This window comes from Miscanthus floridulus, chromosome 14 (assembly GCF_019320115.1).
Source record: "Miscanthus floridulus cultivar M001 chromosome 14, ASM1932011v1, whole genome shotgun sequence".
In the NCBI taxonomy this organism is placed as follows: Eukaryota; Viridiplantae; Streptophyta; class Magnoliopsida; order Poales; family Poaceae; genus Miscanthus; species Miscanthus floridulus.
The window spans coordinates 58,969,698-58,989,461 of NC_089593.1; the positions used below are offsets into that span (position 1 = coordinate 58,969,698).

General features: G+C 49.7%; 1 protein-coding gene across 1 annotated transcript; it reads left to right on the top strand.

The window, feature by feature from the left end:
* Positions 1–1,459: 1,459 nt before the first annotated feature.
* On the top strand, positions 1,460–2,047 carry LOC136503499 (uncharacterized). The gene is made up of 2 exons (XM_066498561.1): positions 1,460–1,684; positions 1,781–2,047. The coding sequence occupies exons 1-2, from the start codon at positions 1,460–1,462 to the stop codon at positions 2,045–2,047; spliced, it is 492 nt and encodes a 163-aa protein (XP_066354658.1).
* The last annotated feature ends 17,717 nt before the right edge of the window (positions 2,048–19,764 follow it).

A 19,764-nucleotide genomic window follows, 5' to 3' on the forward strand; every position in this document is an offset into this window, starting at 1 on the left:
CCGTGGCAGCCTTGCTCCTGGGGCTTTCGGAGCCCGAGACACCCGAGGATCATCGGACCCATCGCGAAATTCGCACGCTACTCGAGCGTGCGGCGGAGCAGCAGGCCGAGAGCTCGCTCTCATGATGACATGAGCTCGACACCAGCAAGCACGTGCCCCCAAAGCGACCCAACAGGGACGTGTCAATCCACTAGGCATAATGAGGCGGTAGGCCACGCGCCATGGCCTTGGTGCATGAGCGTCTCGGCCTCCACCGTGACACGCACAACACCCTGGATGCCCGTAGGCGTGCCCATGACAATGAGAGGGAGGAGGCTAGCCACGACTACCACCCTCGTCATGGCGGACGCTACGACAGCGGCGAGGACCGAAGTCCGAGCCCTGACTTGCCAGGATCTCCGGCCTTTGGCCAACACATCCTCAACGCTGTCTTCCCACCATAGTACCGACCGCCGTCCAACATCATGAAATACTCTAGGGAAACAAACCCTGGACTGTGGCTCGAGGATAATCGACTTGCTTGCCAAGCTAGTGGAGCGGATAGTGACAATTTCATTATCCACGACCTTCCATTGTTCCTGGCCGATTCGGGCAAACGTGGTTGGAACACCTTCTGCCCAACTGATCCAAAGTTAGGCGGGCCTAAAAGAGATCTTCATGGGAAACTTCTAGGGCACATACGTGCATCCTGGGAACCCATGGGATCTCAAAAACTATCGATAGAAGTCTGGGGAAACTCTTTGTGGGTACATCCGGCGCTTCTCCTGGCAGTGCAACGAGCTGCCCAACGTCATCGACGCCGACGTCATAGGAACTTTCCTATCCGGGACCACCTACGAGTCCCTGGTTCACAAGCTAGGACATAAGGGCTCATGAACCACCAAGGAGCTCCTCAACATCACCACCAGCCATGCCCCGGGCGAGGAGGAAGTCGGAGCGATTTTCGACCGCCCCAAGGGTAAGGCAAAGCGGGACGAGGACGCCAGCGAAGGTGCCTCCAACCGCCCCAACAAGAAGAACAAGCAGCTGCCTGAGGGATCGCTCGTGGCCATTGCTGACTACAAGGAGGGTCCGAAGCCCGCCAAGGGTACCCTGGACCACTGCGAGAAGCTGCTCGAAGGGCCATGCCTGAACCATGCTTTCTCGTCAAGCACCTATACAAGGACTGTGTCCTCACAAAGCGGTTCTTGTCCGAAGGCTCCAACAAGAGGGAGCATAGGAAGGGTCCCAAGCTGGCCGTAGATGATGCCGAGGGGAAGGATGGCGGATTTTTGATGCTGGATGGTTGCCTCATGATCTTCGGAGGGTTGGCGACCTATGACGCTAAGCGCTGCCAGAAGCTTGCGTGCCGCGAGGTCTATACGGCCGATCTGGCCGTGCCTTCCTTCCTCTGAAGGTCGGAGTCGGCCATAACCTTTGATTGGACCTACCACCGCTCGTGGTCGACTCGATCATCGGCATGAAGCAGCTCACCAAGGTGCTAGTGGATGGAGGCAGCGGCCTCAACATCATGTACGCTGAAATGCTCGACACCATGAGCATCGACCGATCACGCATCCGGCCAACCAGGGCGCCTTTCCATGGCATCTTGCCTAGAAAGCAGGACGTGTCACTTGGGCAGATCGATCTACCCGTCACCTTCAGGAATCCGACAAATTATAGGACAGAGACCCTTACCTTCGAGGTGGTTGGGTTCCACGGGACCTACAACGCCATCCTAGGACATCCATGCTACGCGAAGTTCATGGCCGTCCATAACTACACCTATCTAAAGTTGAAGATGCTAGGTCCATGTGGGGTCATCACCATCGATAGCTCCTTCCAGCACGCCTACGAGTGCGAGGTCGAGTACTATGAACACGCCATGACAATTGTTGCCTCCAAAGAGCTTGTGGCCATCAGGGAGGAGGTCGTCGAAGAAGCGACCGACCCCAAGCGGTCGTCCGAGTCTTTTGATCCTGTAGAGGGTGCTAAGGTAGTCCTCATAGACCCCAGTGGCTCCGAGAGCAAGGTGGTGCACATCAGCACCATGCTTTCCTCCAAATAGGAAAGCACGCTCACCGACTTCCTCCGCGCCAACATAGATATCTTTCGTGGAGACCCTCGGACAAGCTAGGCATTCTGAGAGAAGTCGCCGAGCATGCCTTGAAGATTAGGCCATGCTCCAAGCCGGTGAAGCAGTGCATGCGTCGTTCGACAAGGAGAAACGTAGGGCCATCAGCGAGGAGATTACGAAGCTTTTGGCGGCCAGGTTCATCAAGGAAGTATACCACCCCGAGTTGTTAGCCAATCCCATTCTTGTACGAAAAAGAGTGGGAAATAGAGAATATGTGTTGACTACATGAGTCTCAACAAAGCATATCCAAAGGATTCGTTTCCTTTGCCACACATAGACCAAGTAGTCAACTCGACCTCAGGGTGTGAAACACTTTGCTTCCTTGATGCGTACTCTGGGTACCCTCAAATCACGATGAAAGATTCCGACCAGCTTGCGACATCGTTCATCACCCCATTTAGATCGTTCTGCTACGTCACAATGCCATTCGGCTGAAAGAACATGGGGGCTACGTACCAACGCTGCATCCTCAAGTGTTTCGGGAATCTCATCGGGCAGACCATCGAGGCCTACGTCGATAACATCGTGGTCAAATCCAAACCGACTGACTAGGTCATAGTTGACCTAGAGCAGACCTTTGCGAAACTCCTAGCAAATGGTATCAAACTCAACCCCGAGAAGTGTGTTTTCAGGGTCCCAAGGGGTATGCTGCTGGGTTTTATCGTCTTGAAGCGTGGCATCGAAACCAACCCAGAGAAGATCTCGGCCATCACGAGGATGGGCCCGATCCAAAACATAAAGGGGGTACAATGAGTTACAGGGTGCCTCACCGTGCTCAGCCTCTTTATCTCACGCCTCGGCGAATGAGGTCTCCCCCTCTATTAGCTTCTAAAGAAGGCCGACCGCTTTGAATGGACGCCCGAGCCCTAGGAGGCACTTGACAAGGTCAAGCAGCTCCTAACGAAGGCCACGATCCTGGTCCCCTGAACCAATGGGGAACCACTTCTGCTCTACATTGTGGACACCACACAAATGGTTAGCACCGCCCTAGTGGTAGAGCGAGAAGAATAGGGACACGCCCTCAAAGTGCAGCATCCCTTGTACTTCATTAGATAGGTCTTGTCCGAATGCAAGACTCGTTACCCCTAAATCCAGAAACTCCTGTACGCCGTCCTTATCGCCAAGAGGAAGTTACGTCACTACTTCGAGTCGCATTAGGTGATGGTCGTGACGTCCTTTCCTCTTGACGAGGTCTTCCAAAACCGGGATACCACAGGAAGAATCACGAAGTGGGCACTTCAGCTAATGGGTCAAGGCAATTCATATGCCCCTTGGACGGCCATCAAGTACCAAGTGTTGGTTGATTTCATTGTAGAGTGGACCAAGGTCAAAATGCCGGCAACTGTCATCGACCAAGAGTACTAGACGATGTATTTCGATGGATCATTGATGAAGAAAGGCACTAGCGTGGGGCTGGTCATTGTTTCGCCCCTCAGGGTACACATGAGGTACATGATTGACACCCATTTCCCCTCCTCCAAAAATGTGGCCGAGTATGAGGCACTCATCAACGGCTTGCGCATCGCCATCGAGTTGGGTATCCAACGGCTTGATGTCCGGGGGCGACTCCCAGCTGGTCATCGACCAAGTCATGAAGGAATCAAGCTGCCACAATGCCAAGATGGCTGCGTATTGCTGAGAAGTCCACCAGTTGGAGGACAAGTTCGATGGTCTCGAGCTCAATCACATCCCGAGGCATCTCAACGAGGCGGCCGAAACACTGGTGAAAACGACATCCGACCAAGAGCCGGTGCCGACGGGCGTCTTTGCCAGTGATCAGTATAAGCCCTCAGTTCGCTACAAGGAGCCAGAATAGAACGGTGATGGGCTGCCTTCCCTAGGCTCGAGGGCTAACCAGCTAGCAGCTCCATCTGACCCTAAAGTCATGGAGCTTGATGAGGATCCAACGATAGAGCCCGATGCTCTAGCCGGCTAGAGGTCACCTTACCTTGACTACCTCCTCCATGAGGCGTTGCTGATGGACAAAACAGAGGCTCATTGGCTTAGGCGTCGTGCCAAGTCCTTTGTCATTATTGAGGGCGAGCTCTATAGGCGAAGCCACATCAGGATCCTGCAGCGCTGCTCCCCATCGAACAAGGGAAGCAATTGCTGAGTGATATCCATGATGGGTCTATGGGCACCATGCCGCACCAAGGACCCTAGTTGGAAATGTGTTCTGACAAGGCTTCTACTGGCCAACCATAGTAGCCGACGCTGAACAGATTGTGCGCACCTATGAAGGGTATCAATACTACGCTCGGCACACCCACCTACCGGCCCAAGCACTTCAAACGATCCCCATCACGTGGCCATTCATGGTCTGTGGGCTTGATCTATTCGGACCTCTCAAGCGGGCGCTCGGGGGCAATACGCACTTTCTTGTCGCCGTAGACATGTTTACAAAGTGGATAGAGGCTTGACCGATCTCCATGATCAAGTTCGAGCAAGCCATGTTGTTCTTCCTTAACATCGTCCATTGCTTTGGATTCCCGAACTCCATTATCATGGACAATGGCATGCAGTTCACCGAGAAAAGTTCCTCTGATTCTATGATGAATACCACATCCACATCAATTGGGCCACCATGGCGCACCCCCCACATGAATGGTCAGGTCGAGCGCGCGAACGGCATGGTCCTACAAGGCCTCAAGCCTAGGATCTTCAACCGATTGAACAAGTTTGGCAGATGATGGGTTGTGGAGCTTCTTGTGGTGCTCTAGACCCTAAGGACGACCCCTAGCATGGCCATCAGCTATACGCCATTCTTCATGGTCTATGGTTCCAAGGCTATCCTCCTAACCGACCTTGATTATGGAGCGCCGAGGGTCAGGGCGTACGACGAAGAGGGAGCCAAGGCGTCCCTCGATGATGCCATGGACCCGCTAGATGAAGCGCACGACATCGCCCTCCTCCACTTAGCCAAGTACCAGCAAGTGTTGCACCGGTACCACAATCGTCGAGTGTAGGGTCGGGCCTTCAACGTCAAGGACCTAGTGCACTGCCTCGTCTAGAGCAACAAGAACTGCCACAAGCTCTCTCCGCTGTGGGAGGGACCATACATCGTCGTAGAGGTGCTCTGACCAGGCACTTATAAGCTCAAGACCATCGATGGCGAAGTCTTCGTTAATGCCTGGAACATCGAATGGCTATGTCACTTTTACCCTTAATCTACGCATGCTTTGTCTTATTGGTTTCACTATCAACTCCTCGATCTTTAGTGACACCCGACCCCAGCAATAGCAAGGGCTCGGGCCTCACTCGGGGGCTGATAAGAGCATATCTATTTGGTAGACATTCTCTATGCCCAACCCTTTCTCACATTAAGATCTAGAAGCAAGGGTTGCGGAAACAAACGCTGAGTAAAACTGGTTGGACCGCAAGAAACCTATGCCCCAACGGCTACAGCGTTTTTGCTCACCAACGTGATTAGAGTTTTTTGCCCGCACCTAAAGCTTTTTAGCCTTAACAACAGAAAGAGTCGGAATGCATTAAAGAGTATATCTACCCAGCAAACATTCTCTGTGCCCGATGATTTCTCATGTTAAGATCTAGAAGCAAGGATTGTGAAAATGAACATCGAGTAAAACTTGTCGGACTACAGGAAACCTATGCCCCAGCGGCTATGGCGTTTTCGCTCACTAGCATGATCAGAGTTTTTTCACCCACACCCTGAGCTTTATAGCCTTAATGATGGAAAGGGTCGAAATGCATTAACCTTTTTATACAAAAAGGGGAGAAGAGCTAAAAATCTGTTTGGCCATAATGAAATTTAAGAGCTTGTCCACTTATTACAAGTTTGCTGTCTGGCTTATCTACCTAACTAATTTCTTGGGGGGTGATCTTGTCCTCTATCTCAGTAGGTAAGTCATGAGCCAGAGGGGCCACCTCCTTCTCGATGTTGTCTAGCTTGGTGTCAGCGTAGACAGGCGTGAGAACTGTCCTAGGTAAGGAGGTATACAGAGCTAAAAATGCTCCTATGGCCCATTCAGGCCTAGGAGTTTGAAGGTTGGCCCTCCAACGGGTTCATAGCCACTCTGGGGTGCCCTTAGAGTGAGGGGTGGAAGGCGATGGACCCACTAGTGGCCAGTACCCGGGTGCTCAAGCGCTGCAGCCATCTCGGCCCATGTTCGAGTCTTGGTTTGTTCCCAGCCCATGGTTTTTCCTCGAAGAAAGGCAACGAGACCTTGGGACCGGTCGAATAGACCCGAGAACTATATGGATTGGCCACTGAGAATCTAGAGTCGATCACCAGCTGACCCATGCTAGACCCCTATGACTAGGAAGCTAGGGCCCCACTCAGACTAGCCCATTAATAGCTCACTAAGCACCATGTTTCGTCCATCGAGGAAAAACGTGGCATGGCTCAGCCCCTCCATTCTATCGAAAAAAACGCTTGAGGGATGACGATCACAAAGACGAGCTGACCCCTCGACCGGACCCCTAGAATGTGTAGGGGCTCTAGGGAAGTTGGGCTCGTAAGGAGACCAAATGCGTAGTCATAGGACGATGGCTTAGATCCTAGGGAGGGGTACGTACAAAAACTAAGAATAACATTTTTGAATCAAAAAACGCTTTCTCTTACCAGTTTCTTTATCATTTCCTCGATCGTTAGTGAAACCTGACCCCGGCAACGGCAAGGGGTCGGGCCTCACTCGGAGACTGATAAGGGCATATATATATATATATATATATATATCCATTCTAAAATAGTCGCTATGCCCAACCCTTTCTCCTGTTAAAAATCGAGAGGCAAGGTTTGTGGAAATGAACGCAGAGTAAAACTGGTCAGACTTCAAGAAACCTACACCCCAGCGGCTACGACGCTCTTGCTTACCAGCGTGATCAGAGTTTTTTGCCCACACCTTGAGCTCTACAGTCATAACAACAGGAAGGGTAAGAATACATTAACCCTTTTTACACATAAAATGGGAGAAAGAACAAATTTGTTCAACCAAAACAAAAGAACAAGCTTGTTTAAACGAAACAAAAGGGTTGGAACTTGTCCGCTTATTACAAATGCGCCGCCTGGCCTATCTAACTAAACTAACACCTCGGGGGGATGATTTCATCTTCTATCTTGGTAGAAAGGTCATGCGCTAGGGGGGGCACCTCCATCTCAATGTCGTCTAGCTCGGCATCAGTATAGACGGGCTTGAAGCCTTGGCTCATCATCGCCAGATCGATGTTCTCGTAATGAGAACGGGCGATTACGAATGATCGGTGAATGCCAATGTGAAGCACGCCCCTTACCATATCACATGCTTGGTCCATGATCCGGGTGGCATGAACCATGAGCAAGCTTGTCTCCTACTATAGGGCCAGCTCGAGCTCGTTGCTGACCAACTAGATGGCGACGCGCAGGTTGTCGTGTTCGTCGCTCTCCTTCTGGTGGGTGTCCTTCACCTCGCTAAGCTCCTTCTCTAGGCCACGGCTCTTCACCACCTCCACTCTAACCTTGTCATCGAGACATGCCCAAGTCACGTACTGACCATGTCAAAAGGCTTACCACAGATTCCAGGGAGAAAGATAACAAGGGAAACCAGAGACTTACCGTTCACGTCCCCCCGAAGCCTGCGCACCTCATCGCGCTATCGGGTCACCTCAGCCTCCAGGCACCGGACCTTTTCTTGGCGCTAACCGACCTCCATGACAAGCCTGGTGAACACGCCCTTGGCTGCAACCTTTAGGTCCCTCTCCCTTGAAGCTCATCCTTGAGGTGGTTGATCCGCTACTAAGCGTTGGCACGCTCCTGGTGAGCCATGTCAATCCCCGTGCAGAGCTCATCTACGGCCCGAAGCAAATTGTCCTGCTCCTTGCATAGTTGTTCAGCCTCCATGGCATCCATGCACACCCTCTCGATCAGGGCCGCAAGCTCCTCCTCAGCCTCGCGGGCATCATTGCTAGCGTCCTTCTCCCTCACTCAGAGGTCGACCACCTCCCGGGCGGCAGGGGCAAGCTCAGCCACCTCCTAACAAGCAGCAGCGAGCTGTGCGGCCAGCCCCTCACTCCACCATGTCTCCTCAGCAAGGAACTAGGACTTCTCCTAACTTCGGGCCATAAGGATCTGTGAAGAAGACAAGACTCAGAGGCACGGAAAGAGAACATGAGGGTCGGAAGCACGGTCATATCATACCTAGCCAATCAGGGCAACAATGTCACACATCAAGCTTAGCATGGTGGTCAGGGCGTGAACCTCATCCCCATCCTCCATGTGGACGCTACCCCATTCCCTCTCCTCTGGTGCTTCATCGAGGGCAACCACCCGGACCAGAGACTAGGACGTCCCCACACCGACCTCAAGCGGCGCCGACCTCTCTTGCGGCGGTAGCTCCTCCAAAGTAGCTCCTCTAGCGATAGAGGGGGTAGGTGACACGGACATGGAGTCCTACCCTATTGCCACATCCACAAAGGATGCCTCGATGCGCCCCTTTCATCTACCCCGCCGCGGACACGACCACCTACACGGATGACGGCTCCGGCCGTGCCGCCTCCGCCTGTGATGTCGAGGACATGACCGGCCGTTCTGCGCCCTCCATGGGCGCCCTAGATGCGCCGTCCTCCACCTGCCCTCCTGTGGATGCAGCCATCGGCTACGCCTCCCTAGTTGACGTCGTGGCTGCCCCAATGCCACTCACACTTACCACCGGCGTAGCGCCAACCAGCTCCTAGTGTGTTTGCTAGAGGAGGATTTTTTTCGGAGCGAGCCGCAGAAGAGCCCCATGTCCTCCAACACTGCAAGGGACATGGCGGTTAGTTCACGACAAAAATTCAGTAGGACAAAAGGACAAAAAAACTCTTGACTCACCCTGACGCCATCATGCGAGGACATTTTGGGGCCGGCTTGCTTGACCCTGGCTGCTCCTCGTTGGCATGTTGCCGCTTCGAGCCCTCCCTCGGCTTGGAGGGCTCAGACGAATTAGAATGGCCGCCTCCCGCCAACTCTGGAGGTGCCACCGAGGGCTCGAATGGAGCGGGGTGACCTATTTCTGCTAGCTCTGGGGCCACCATCGAAGGCCTAGACAAGGCGAGGCGGCCTGATTATGTCGGTGCCAAGGCCACCGTTGAAGGCCCGGATGGGGTGGGGCAGTTTGATTGCGCGGGCTCTAGGGGCACGTCCTCCTCCGGCTGCCCCGAGGCATGCCGTAGGAAGGGCCCCACCTACGGCGAAGGTGGGTCCTCATCCCTGGTAGCCAGATCATCCCATGGGATGGGTGACCCGGAGCTATCATCCTCCTCTTCCTCTTCTTCTTCCTCCTCTTCTTCCGATGAACCTTGATGCCACTTCCCACACTGCAGCTTCGCTCGCTGCTTCGACCGCCATTTCTTCTCCTCATCATCCTTCTTCTTCCTCCTTTGTTCATCAATGGCACAGTTCGCCACCCTCACGGCCACGTGCTCTCGCAGCAGCATCACAGAGTCCCAGAAGACTAACTCCACCAGTAGCTCAATGAAGCCTACGTCTAGACACATCATGGGATGGCCTAGGATCAGGAACACGGCGTCAGCCTCCCCCGTGGCCTCCTTGATGCACTGCGTGACCTCACTGTCGTCGAGCAGCTCCTGGGCAAGCGTCGTTCCAATGAGCTACGTGTTGGGTGTCATCCTGTATAGTGGGAGGATGCGCGCCATTAGCGACACCACCCTCCTCGTGTGATACCCCCTGATGACGCTAGCCCCGCAGAGTCCATGCGTCTTCAGGAACGTGATGGCCTCGAGGAGGTCGTGCATTCTTCTCCTTGACGGGTGGCCCCCATGGCCATGACGGCAATACACCTTCGACCAGGTACCCGGAGAAGACAAGCAAGGGAGCGGCAGGGTCATTCTTTAGGTAGAACCAATGCGAGTGCCACCCCTTGTTGGATCTGGAGAGCTGGCAGGGCATGTACTCGGTCACCTGCTGCCCTCGAAGGTGGATGCCCGCGCATCCCATCAGCACCGGGGTCTCTTGGCCTCTCTCCTTCTTCTTGATCAAGGAGATGGAGAAGAAATATCTCCATAGCTCAAAGTGGGGCTCGATCCCCAGGTACCCCTCGCACATCACGATGAAGGCCGCGATGTGTTGGATCCCATTGGGGTTCAAGTGCTGCAGCTCGATCTGATAGTGGTGCAGTAGACCCTAGAAGAACAAATGGGGATCAACCATGAGTCCACGCTCATGGAAGGGCGTGAAGGAGACGACGTAGCCATCGGGCAGTGCCGATGCATGCCCATGGCCGGGCACAAGCCACTCGGCCGCATCAGTCCTCCCACGGAGAAGACCACGCTAGATGAGGTCCTCCATGCGTGCATGGGTAACATCAGAGCAGTACCACGAATCCATGGAGGTTGGAGGCGGCTGCGGAGAAGCAAAGGCGGCGGCAGAGAAGCGGAAGCTATAGATCTATGGCTCTAGCGATGGATTAGCAAGCATGGCAGATCCGAACAACGGCGGTGGAGAAACAGAGAAGGTAAGGCTATGGTTTTGGTGTGCAGAAACATGAAGGGGGAGGCCGCTATTTATAGGACGAAGCAGAGCGAGAAGGCAAACCATCTGCCTAGGTTCACCGCTACGCCGTGTCACGTCAACTCCCTTCAAAGATTGTGCACACGCTATCTCTGGCCATGCCCTCGAAGGACATGCCAGATGATGGTTCGCCCGGTCGATGGGCCAAGAACCATCTCAGGTAAGGAGGGATATAGAGCTAAAAATGCTTCTACGGCTCATTTGGGACTAGGAGTTCGAAGGCTAGCCCGCCGATGGGTTCACAGCAGCTCTAGGGCACCCTTAGAACGAGAGGTGGAAAGTAGTGGGACTGACCGAGGCACACGAGCACTGCAGGTATCCTGGCCCATGTTCAAGTCTTGATGAGTTCCCAGTCCATAGTTTTTCCTCGAAGAAAGGCAACGAGCCCTTGGGACTGACCGAACGGACCCAAGAACTATATGGATTGGCCACTAAGAGTCTGGAGTCGGTCATCAGCTGACCCATGTCGGACCCCCACGAATGAGAAGCCAAGGCCCCACTTGGACTAGCCCGTTAATAGCTCATAGAGCACCATGTTTCGTCAATCGAGGAAAAACATGGCATGGCTCAGCCCCTCCGTTTTATCAAAAAATCACTTAAAGTATGACGATCACAAAAGACGAGCCGACCCTCGACCGGACCTCTGCTACGAATGGGGGCTCCAGGGAAGTTGGACCCGCAAGGAGACCGAACGCGCGGTCGTAGGACGACGATGAACCGATCATATCCTAGTGGATCGGAATCAAGAAAAATCTTTCTGACCTCCTGAATCCTACGGTTACAAGCCCCCAAGAAGATCGATTGCGACAAAAGGGAATCGCCGTCCTTCCAGGACACGTCGTGGGCTACAAAAAGAAGGCCAAGGCCCTCAGAGTCCTCCCATCCGGAAAAGCCTCCAAAGGAGTATTCTACTCCTCCTCAGTCTCGGGAGCTACTATCAGGTATCGATATTACGGATACCCAAAGCAAGGAAGTTAGCATCCACGCTGACTTCCCCGAATGGCTCGAGATGAATTAAAAGGTCTCGTGCGACCTCGAGGATGTGGGTTCCGTCTCGCCCAACCCCAAGGACGTGGGTTCCATCTCGCCCAAGGTCACAGGCTCTGTCTCACCCGACCTTAAGGCCATGGGCTCCGTCTCGCCCGACCTCGAGGACGCGGGTTTCATCTCATCCGATGGGGACACATACCGCCGCCAACCACTCCAGGTCCAGGCGTATGGCCCTGGGTCAAAACTCTGACGCCAGAGAAGAGACTGGCATGCCTCGATGTATCTCGTGGCCATGACGAGTCATACCTGGGGATTCACATCAAGAACAGTGTCGGGCGTGCCGGTGCTGTTCAGTCTAATCCTCGTACAGACGTTGACAGGCGCGTTAGTTCACCACGACGTCTGTTGGGACGGAGTGGAATGCCATGACCGGCAGATGACGCCTGCATATGGCGCCAGTGACGAACAGGGCCACGACATAGAGCCGTCCCTATTGATATTTACAGGATCGACGAGACCCATATGAAGGAGAAGAAGGACCCGACAACCCTGCAAGCCATCTTCTCTCTCTCGTTCTTCTCCTTTTCCTCCTCTGCAACCCGCGCTTTCCCTTCGCCTATAAAAGGGGAAGCAGGGCACCCCATGAAAGGGAGGATCTGAACACAAGAGCTCTCAGCACCCGTTCACTTCTTCCACCAGAGACTTGGGATCCTCTCCCTCTATCGCCTGTTTGTAACCCCTATTGCATACCAAATGCCGGTAACACGAGCAGCAGCGAACTGGACGTAGGGACATTCCGCCTAATCCAGTATAAACCTTTGTGTCCTCCGAGCACACCATCTGAGCCAGATGCGCAAATACAAATTTACTCGTCGCTGGTTCGAAAAAACCGACAATAGGAGACCCGGAGTATACCCGAAGATGGAGCTATATGACTACACGAAGGAGCTACGCTAGGACTACGACGATTGGGATATAGGAGTACTCTTAAGGAATAAGTCTAGGTTTACGTCCGCACTCCAAGTTGCCTGTAGGAAATGGAGCGACGATGACGTAGGACCGCTGTCTTAGGACTCTGATAGAAGGCCAGTGGCCCAAACTATGTAACCCGAACCATGTAATATGTTTTACCCCTTAGCAATAAATGTATGATTTTTTATATCAGTCTTGTTCGAATTATGCGTATCAGCTACTGATCCAAGGACTGATACATAATGCACAAAGGACCCTAAATTAGGGGCATGTCAACATATAACAGTTATCTCGCAACGTATACTTGATTTATATAAAAGACAACAGTACTCAACAAAAGAAATCAGCATAAAAACGTTAAGAAAACTTAGATTACATCAAACAAGAGTAAAAATATTGCTTCAATGCTTTGTTAAGAAACACCTTCGCATGTTCGGATGCAAAATCTTGCATGAAAAACAATTACCTAGAATTCGAAATTAAGAACCATAACAACCGAAACTGAACATGCTAAGCAACTAAATAGCCAAGGAGAGGAGCAATTACATTTGGGCCGAGGGTTTATTTTCTTCTGAGCCAAAAGGTTGTGGGACGGCAGTTGGCAGCACGGCGCGGTGCTTCACGTGCCTGATGCCCCTTGCGATTCCTTCCAGCTGTCAGCGTGTAGGCTTTTGGGCGTCCAATACTCCAACTACAGTACACCTGTATAATTAAGGATGAAAACGGACGGAATCGAACGGAGAACTCCTCAACCGTTTTCTACTTTTACATTTGAATACGAAAACGAAAACGAAAGCGGACAAACCGAACACGAAAACGAACACGAACTTACGGAATATCGAGAATTTCGAAAACGAAACAATTCGAGCGGAATTATATCGAACACGGTCGGTATACGAAAACTCAATACGGAATACCGACCCGTAGACCAAGTGCATGACTAAGTGCATACATGATCAAGTTCAAGTGCATATAATAATTAACAAGTGCATATTATAGAAACATGAACTCGAACTGAGTCAGAATAATTTTATTAATCTTTTTAGAATAGATGTAGTATTTTATTTTAAATATTTATTTAGATTTTTCTTTTGAGTAACAAAGATTTATTCGGCTGATGCAAAAACTATCAAATGATTGACTTTGCAGGTGGGGGTTAAACCGATGAGCTTGATGGGCTATGGCCCAGGTGGGCTTTCGTGTAGATGCTGCCGGTTTTCTGACATGTAGCACCATCTCATGAGGTGAAGAGAGACGAGGCTGAGCGCCGTCTATAAGAGAGGGCAGCTGGCCACCAGTAGAAAGAACACAGCTGCGTGGTGAATAACCTGTAATTGGGCTGTATGACCTGTGCAGTTGGCCAAATTCGGTTTAAACCGAATTTTCAATTCGGAATATTTCAAATTAAAAGTAGAAAAGTAGAAAACGATCGGAAAAATGTCTAAACCGTTTTCTACTTTTACATTTGAAATACGAAACATCTGAAATGCGAAAGCGAAAACGGTAAAGTCGGACAAGAAAATGCGGATTCGATCGGATTAAATATAAAAAAAACGATGCGGTTCGATTCGGGATATTTCCGTTCCGTTTTCATCCTTATGTATAATACATATCTACGTATATGCTCTGGCCCCCCTTGTGATCTGGGCCGTTGCATCGCTCTCCTTGGCCTAGAGCCGAACCACCTGACGACCACGTGCTCCCTCAAATCCTGATCCCTTCTAATCCTATGGAAATAGAAATATATAATTTTTTCAGTGTTCCTCTCTCGCATTTGTATATACGTACGTGTTCCGTCTCATATGCTCTGGTTTTTCTAGTTTTATTAGGGCTTTGTGAGGCGCTTATAAAGGCCTGTAAAGTTTTGGCACGAGCTGGGGGACAAGGAGAAATAGCTTATATTATTCAATGGGAAGGACATACCCGACCCAAAGGCTTTGGTGGTCTAGGTTTATTAGAGAGAAGAGAAATGAATGCTGCCCTCTTCTCACAAAATGGATATATATAGAGAGACAAAGAGTTGAACGTGGAGAGTAGAGTCCTCATTGCCAGATCTTTTGTTGGGCTTCGCCACCGGCTTAATCAAAAGCCCTGCCAAATGTGCACATATGAGAATGTGGCTTCTGAAGCCAAAACTAAACCAAAAACGATGAAGCCAAAGCTATTTTCTGGCCAGAAGCCGAAATCACCAAAACATGGTTTTCCTTGGCTTCATTGAACCAAAGAGGGCTTAATAGTATGTTCGAGGTAAACAATAGAGGTGCTTTCTCATTTTGGCAGGAACTTCAGTCAGTCAAGTGCTGATTTGAAAGAACGAGGGAGAGTTTTGTGTCTGTAGGTGATGGAGAGAACACTGGATTTTTGGAGGACCTATGGCAATGGGAGGGGGCATTGTACACTATTTCCCAATGCAAACATTTTCAGAGTTTCAGCTAACCAATAAATGTTGGTGGCTGTGGCCATGAGATTTTGCATGGTCTAGATTAGAAGGAATTTTGGTGTGGCGGAGATCGCAGAATGGTAGGAAATGCAACTGGGATTGGAAGAAGTACACCTCGCTGATCACGTATATCAAGTTTGTTGGAAATTGGACAACTCATAATTTTTTCCTGCAAAAGATCATGTATAGATTCATCATGTTTAGTGGAGTGATAGATCATACGGTGATTGTTATATGGAGGACAAAAAATCCCAATGAAGTCATAGACACTACTACAAAATCGATGATTACTGATGATACAATATTCTACATGGTGTATTCACCAAATCTCTGTATCTCTCTTTGTCTCTCTCTACTCTAATTTCAAAAGTTACTCACATTTTCCTAATATATCACAAACAAATTGAACCTCCTATCACATTGGTAGCCCATTTTATAGGACCGAAGTGCTGATTGGTTATGGGACTCCATGAAGGTAACTGACGAGTGTAGTTATTATCATATTTTACTAACATCATTGTTTTTGCAATATTTTACTAACATCATTGGATACACAAAGGTCGGTAAAGCTATTTATTATAGCCCATCTCCCTTCACTACCAGATTTATATTAGGACATTTTGTATTTATTGATATGTATATGTCCCATGATTGTTATCAATTACTATATTTGTAGTGTATTGGACGAATGGACCTGAACAGGGAAGACAGCCCCTAGGGCATCTTATACCTGAATTGTATTGAGGAAGAAAAGGAGCTAGTACTGAAAGACCATGACAAAAAGGAAAAAATGCAATCAAGTTTGATGAAGTCTTAACCCCCAGCGTGTCCATCGCATCCATGGCCATTCTTTGTTTCGTGTCATCACAGTACGAAGACTATATCCTCTTGGGTGAGTAGTATTGTTGACCAGTGCTCCTCCATCACAAAGTCAAATAAGGTTATTCTGTCCACCCCGATGTTGGCAAGTGCTGAATCATCACTAAGACTAGTCAGTAATCCCACCGATATACAGACTGCTAATGGAGGCTGTGGTGGCGTGCTCCACCATCAGACTTGGTGGGATGCCAGACTCGTGGTGGCCAAGCTTTTGTTTTCTTTCTTAGAGTTGCTGCTACTGTAGGGTCTACAGGCTTGTTCAACTGGATTCAAGGATTTCTGAGTACTAAAAGTAAAACTTCATGACATCCAACGCAAGAACTAAACAAGCGAACATTTTTCTCTGTGCCTAGTGAAGTTGAAGATAGAGGGATCAAAATCTATCCTAGGTTTTCTGATCCTTAGTATAACAAACACAACAGACAATTTCTTTTATTTTTCAAATTTAATTTCTCTTTGTCATATGTTTCACTTATAGAAAAATATCACACCACACTTGGGCACTAACAAAATTCAGGAAACCAGAAATCCGGTAAAATTATCCACAAAACAGTATTACAGGACATGCCAACAGCTGGCACCTGCTCCACAATCGAGCACTTGCTCAATCTAATGATCTGAGATGCAGGGAGCTCAACAAGGCAGCCTAGAAATAAGTAGCATCAGTTTGGGAGGAGATACAGAACACACATGGATTTCCATTCGCATCTGTGGTGCACACCCCTGCCACACTTTCCATATGACTAGAAGTCACATGGTCATTGTTGGTGGCTCCATCGACGAGGTGGAACTAGTAGAGAACAGATGTAACACCCTGAAATTTGCATTCTTTTAAAATAGATGAAATTGATTTAATTATGCTTTCATGTCTACATTAAAATGTAGGGAAATAATATTTTTGCTAAATTGAAAGCAATCATAAGGCTAGATACATGTTGTTGCTTCATGCTGGAGCATTGGTGTTTCTGTACTGCTTGGTTTTTAACTCAAACTTAAACTGAATTCAAATGCTTTTGAAAATGATTTGGAAAATTCAGTTTCAGAAAAAGAAAAAAAGGAAAGGAATTGTTTCTCTCCCTCCCCCTCTGTTTTGGCCTCTGGCCTTTCTCTCACCGCAGCCCAGCTCCAGACGGCCTGCCTTGTTTCACCTGCGGCCCAGAGCGCAGCAGCACGCCCGCAGCAGCCCCGCGGCCCACTCTGGTTGGCCCAGCTTCTCCCGCTGATGCACCCGCCGGCCCAGCTTGCCTTCGCGGCCCAGCCAGAGCGCCAACGCGTTCCCCCTTCTCCCTCTGTCTCGCTGCCAGGCCAGGCCCGCGCGTGAGCGCCCCCTTCTTCCTTGAGTCGAACTCGAGTCGGACGCCGCCGAGCGCCATATCCCGCAGCCCCGACTCCGTTTTCTCTGTGATTTGGCGCGATTACCTCTAAAATAAAAATCAGCTCTACTCGTTTGGACACTAGTGAGGCCCACTATTGCATCATATGCAACGTACTGCTGTGACATGTGCAACTACTGCGACATAGGCAACATCACGGTGGACTATTGCAACATCTAAATGAACTTTTGCAACGTCTAAATGAACTATTGCAACATCCATATGAACTATCTCAACGTCTAGATGAACTACTGCAACATCTGTGCAACTTGTAAAATACAACACCTGAAACATGCACTTGAACACATGAAACACTTGCAATGTACTCTTGAAACACATGGAACATACACACGCAGCATACGCTTGCACTACAACATCACCTTGCTACTTTGGCGAGTGGAGGCTCACCAGTGCAGATCTCGCAGGCGGTGGCAGTAGCACGTGGATGGAGGCAGAGCTTGTCCGGCTAGAGCGTCCGGACGCATGGACGAGAGTATTAGCGAATGAAAATACATCCTCAAAGATAACTGACACCTTATAATAAATATTTATGATCTTAAAGGATCTCAACGAGAAATTTTATCCACTGCAATGTGGTAGATTGTATCTAGAACTACAACTTTGGTATACAACATGTATTTGGCAATACAAAACAAGAAGGTTTGGGCCTTTAAATCATATGTGATTGGAAAAGACTGTCAACTACTAACTTGTGTTGCATCAAGGACTACAACGTTTCTATAGACCATATCATCATCCACCATCTCTCCGGTTGTGTGCCCGGAACCACCAGGGGCACCGAGTATCGTCCAGCGTCGGCGCGAGGTGCTGGAGGTTGATGCGTTGAAGGACTTCGTGGGCATAGACGCAAGAGAACAGCAGGATAAATGTTTTGATATTTGGATAAAAATTTTCAAGTTTAGTTTACGTTAGCGTCAATTAATTTGACGGGATATTGCTTGATGTGATGTTTGCTTATTGTTTCTTTGTGTGTTGAGAGTGAACAAAGTCTTTAAAATGCATTTAGCAGGTCGATCTTCCTCCTTCAGCACGCATTTGTCATTTTCTGCAATCAAATTCCTTGTTTCTTAGCTCAAGCTTTCGTTCGTAGCCTCTCAAAATCTTTTCTTTGTAACCCAAATCACTCATTTCAGTTTCTCATCCGTCAATCAATCTCTACAAACTTCTCGGGAATTTTTTCGGCTTTTCCAGGAACTTGTTCTCACTTTTCTGCGAGCACAATCTAATTTTTTTAATGCTCTAAAATATCTTTTAATGAGCTCCAAATACCTTATTTGGTTTTCTCATGTTCCAAAATGTCTTTGAGAATTTTCTTCAAAATTTCGGAGCTTTCGGAGTATTTTTTGCAGCTTAGATAATAATTATGGACTTTTCTAAAATTATTTTATTCACAAAATTAATTAATTTCAAAAATAATAAAATATCTTCTTTTTCCACCTAAGCCCGTGTGCAATAATCCTAATAAATCTGAAATGCCTATGCATTTATTTACTAATGAGCAATGATTAATTAGGCTCATTAGTGGAGGTGGAGGGTGCAACCTCAATTAATATCATATTGCTAATTAATATAGTTGTGGAAAGTTCTCCTCTCTATATATATGTACCAACCTCTTGGTCCAAAAAACTCCAATGACTCCTCCGGTGAGCACTTTCTAGCCACCTGGGGCGTCTCCGGTGAAGACCACCACCACCAAGTTCTTCTCGTCGTCCTCTACACCGTGGTATTCTCCTTTTCGCAAATCATCATCGCATGACTAATTCCCTTGCTTTTCTCTTTTCCGACGTGGTTTTCTGGCGAGCTTCTCCATAGGTGCTCTCTGTTCTTCTCTGTTGCTCGCAGCCGGCAGCGTGGTGTCCGTGTAGAACGCCTCCCGCATCCCTGCCACCAGCGCCACCGATGTTTTGCACCTCAGGCACCTTCTCATGCCTCTGCGCAGGTAGCAGGCCACCTCCGCCGGAGCAGCAGCTCTGCTGCAGCGCCGTCACCTCCCAGTGCCCACCGTGGCCGCGCCACCCCGCGTGATCGGACCAGCTGTGCTCCACCGTGCCACACCAGCGTACGAGCCAGTCCAACCTCGCCTAGCCCCCTGCAGCTGAGCTCCCTCCCTCTTGTTCGTGACATAGATGGAGGAAGAAGACGACATATTTAGAAGTTTGCCAACAGTGTGTACGACCTGCACAAGTAGTATTTACTGTTCTACCACTGGTTTGTAATCACCGCTATTTGATCATCCTAATTCCGTCGACGTATCATGCACCATCAAACGATGAACACCACCACCACAAACTAGGCCGACTAACACCAGTCCTGCCCACCAGCCAAAACGAAGATATATAGACACCACTATATAAGATGGGATCGTGTCGTTGAGGTAGCACGAAGTAACCTCCGCCCTCCTAACACTAATTGCACATGGTCACAGACCGCATGCCTACTATCTCCCACAGAGACTGATGGTCACACTAAT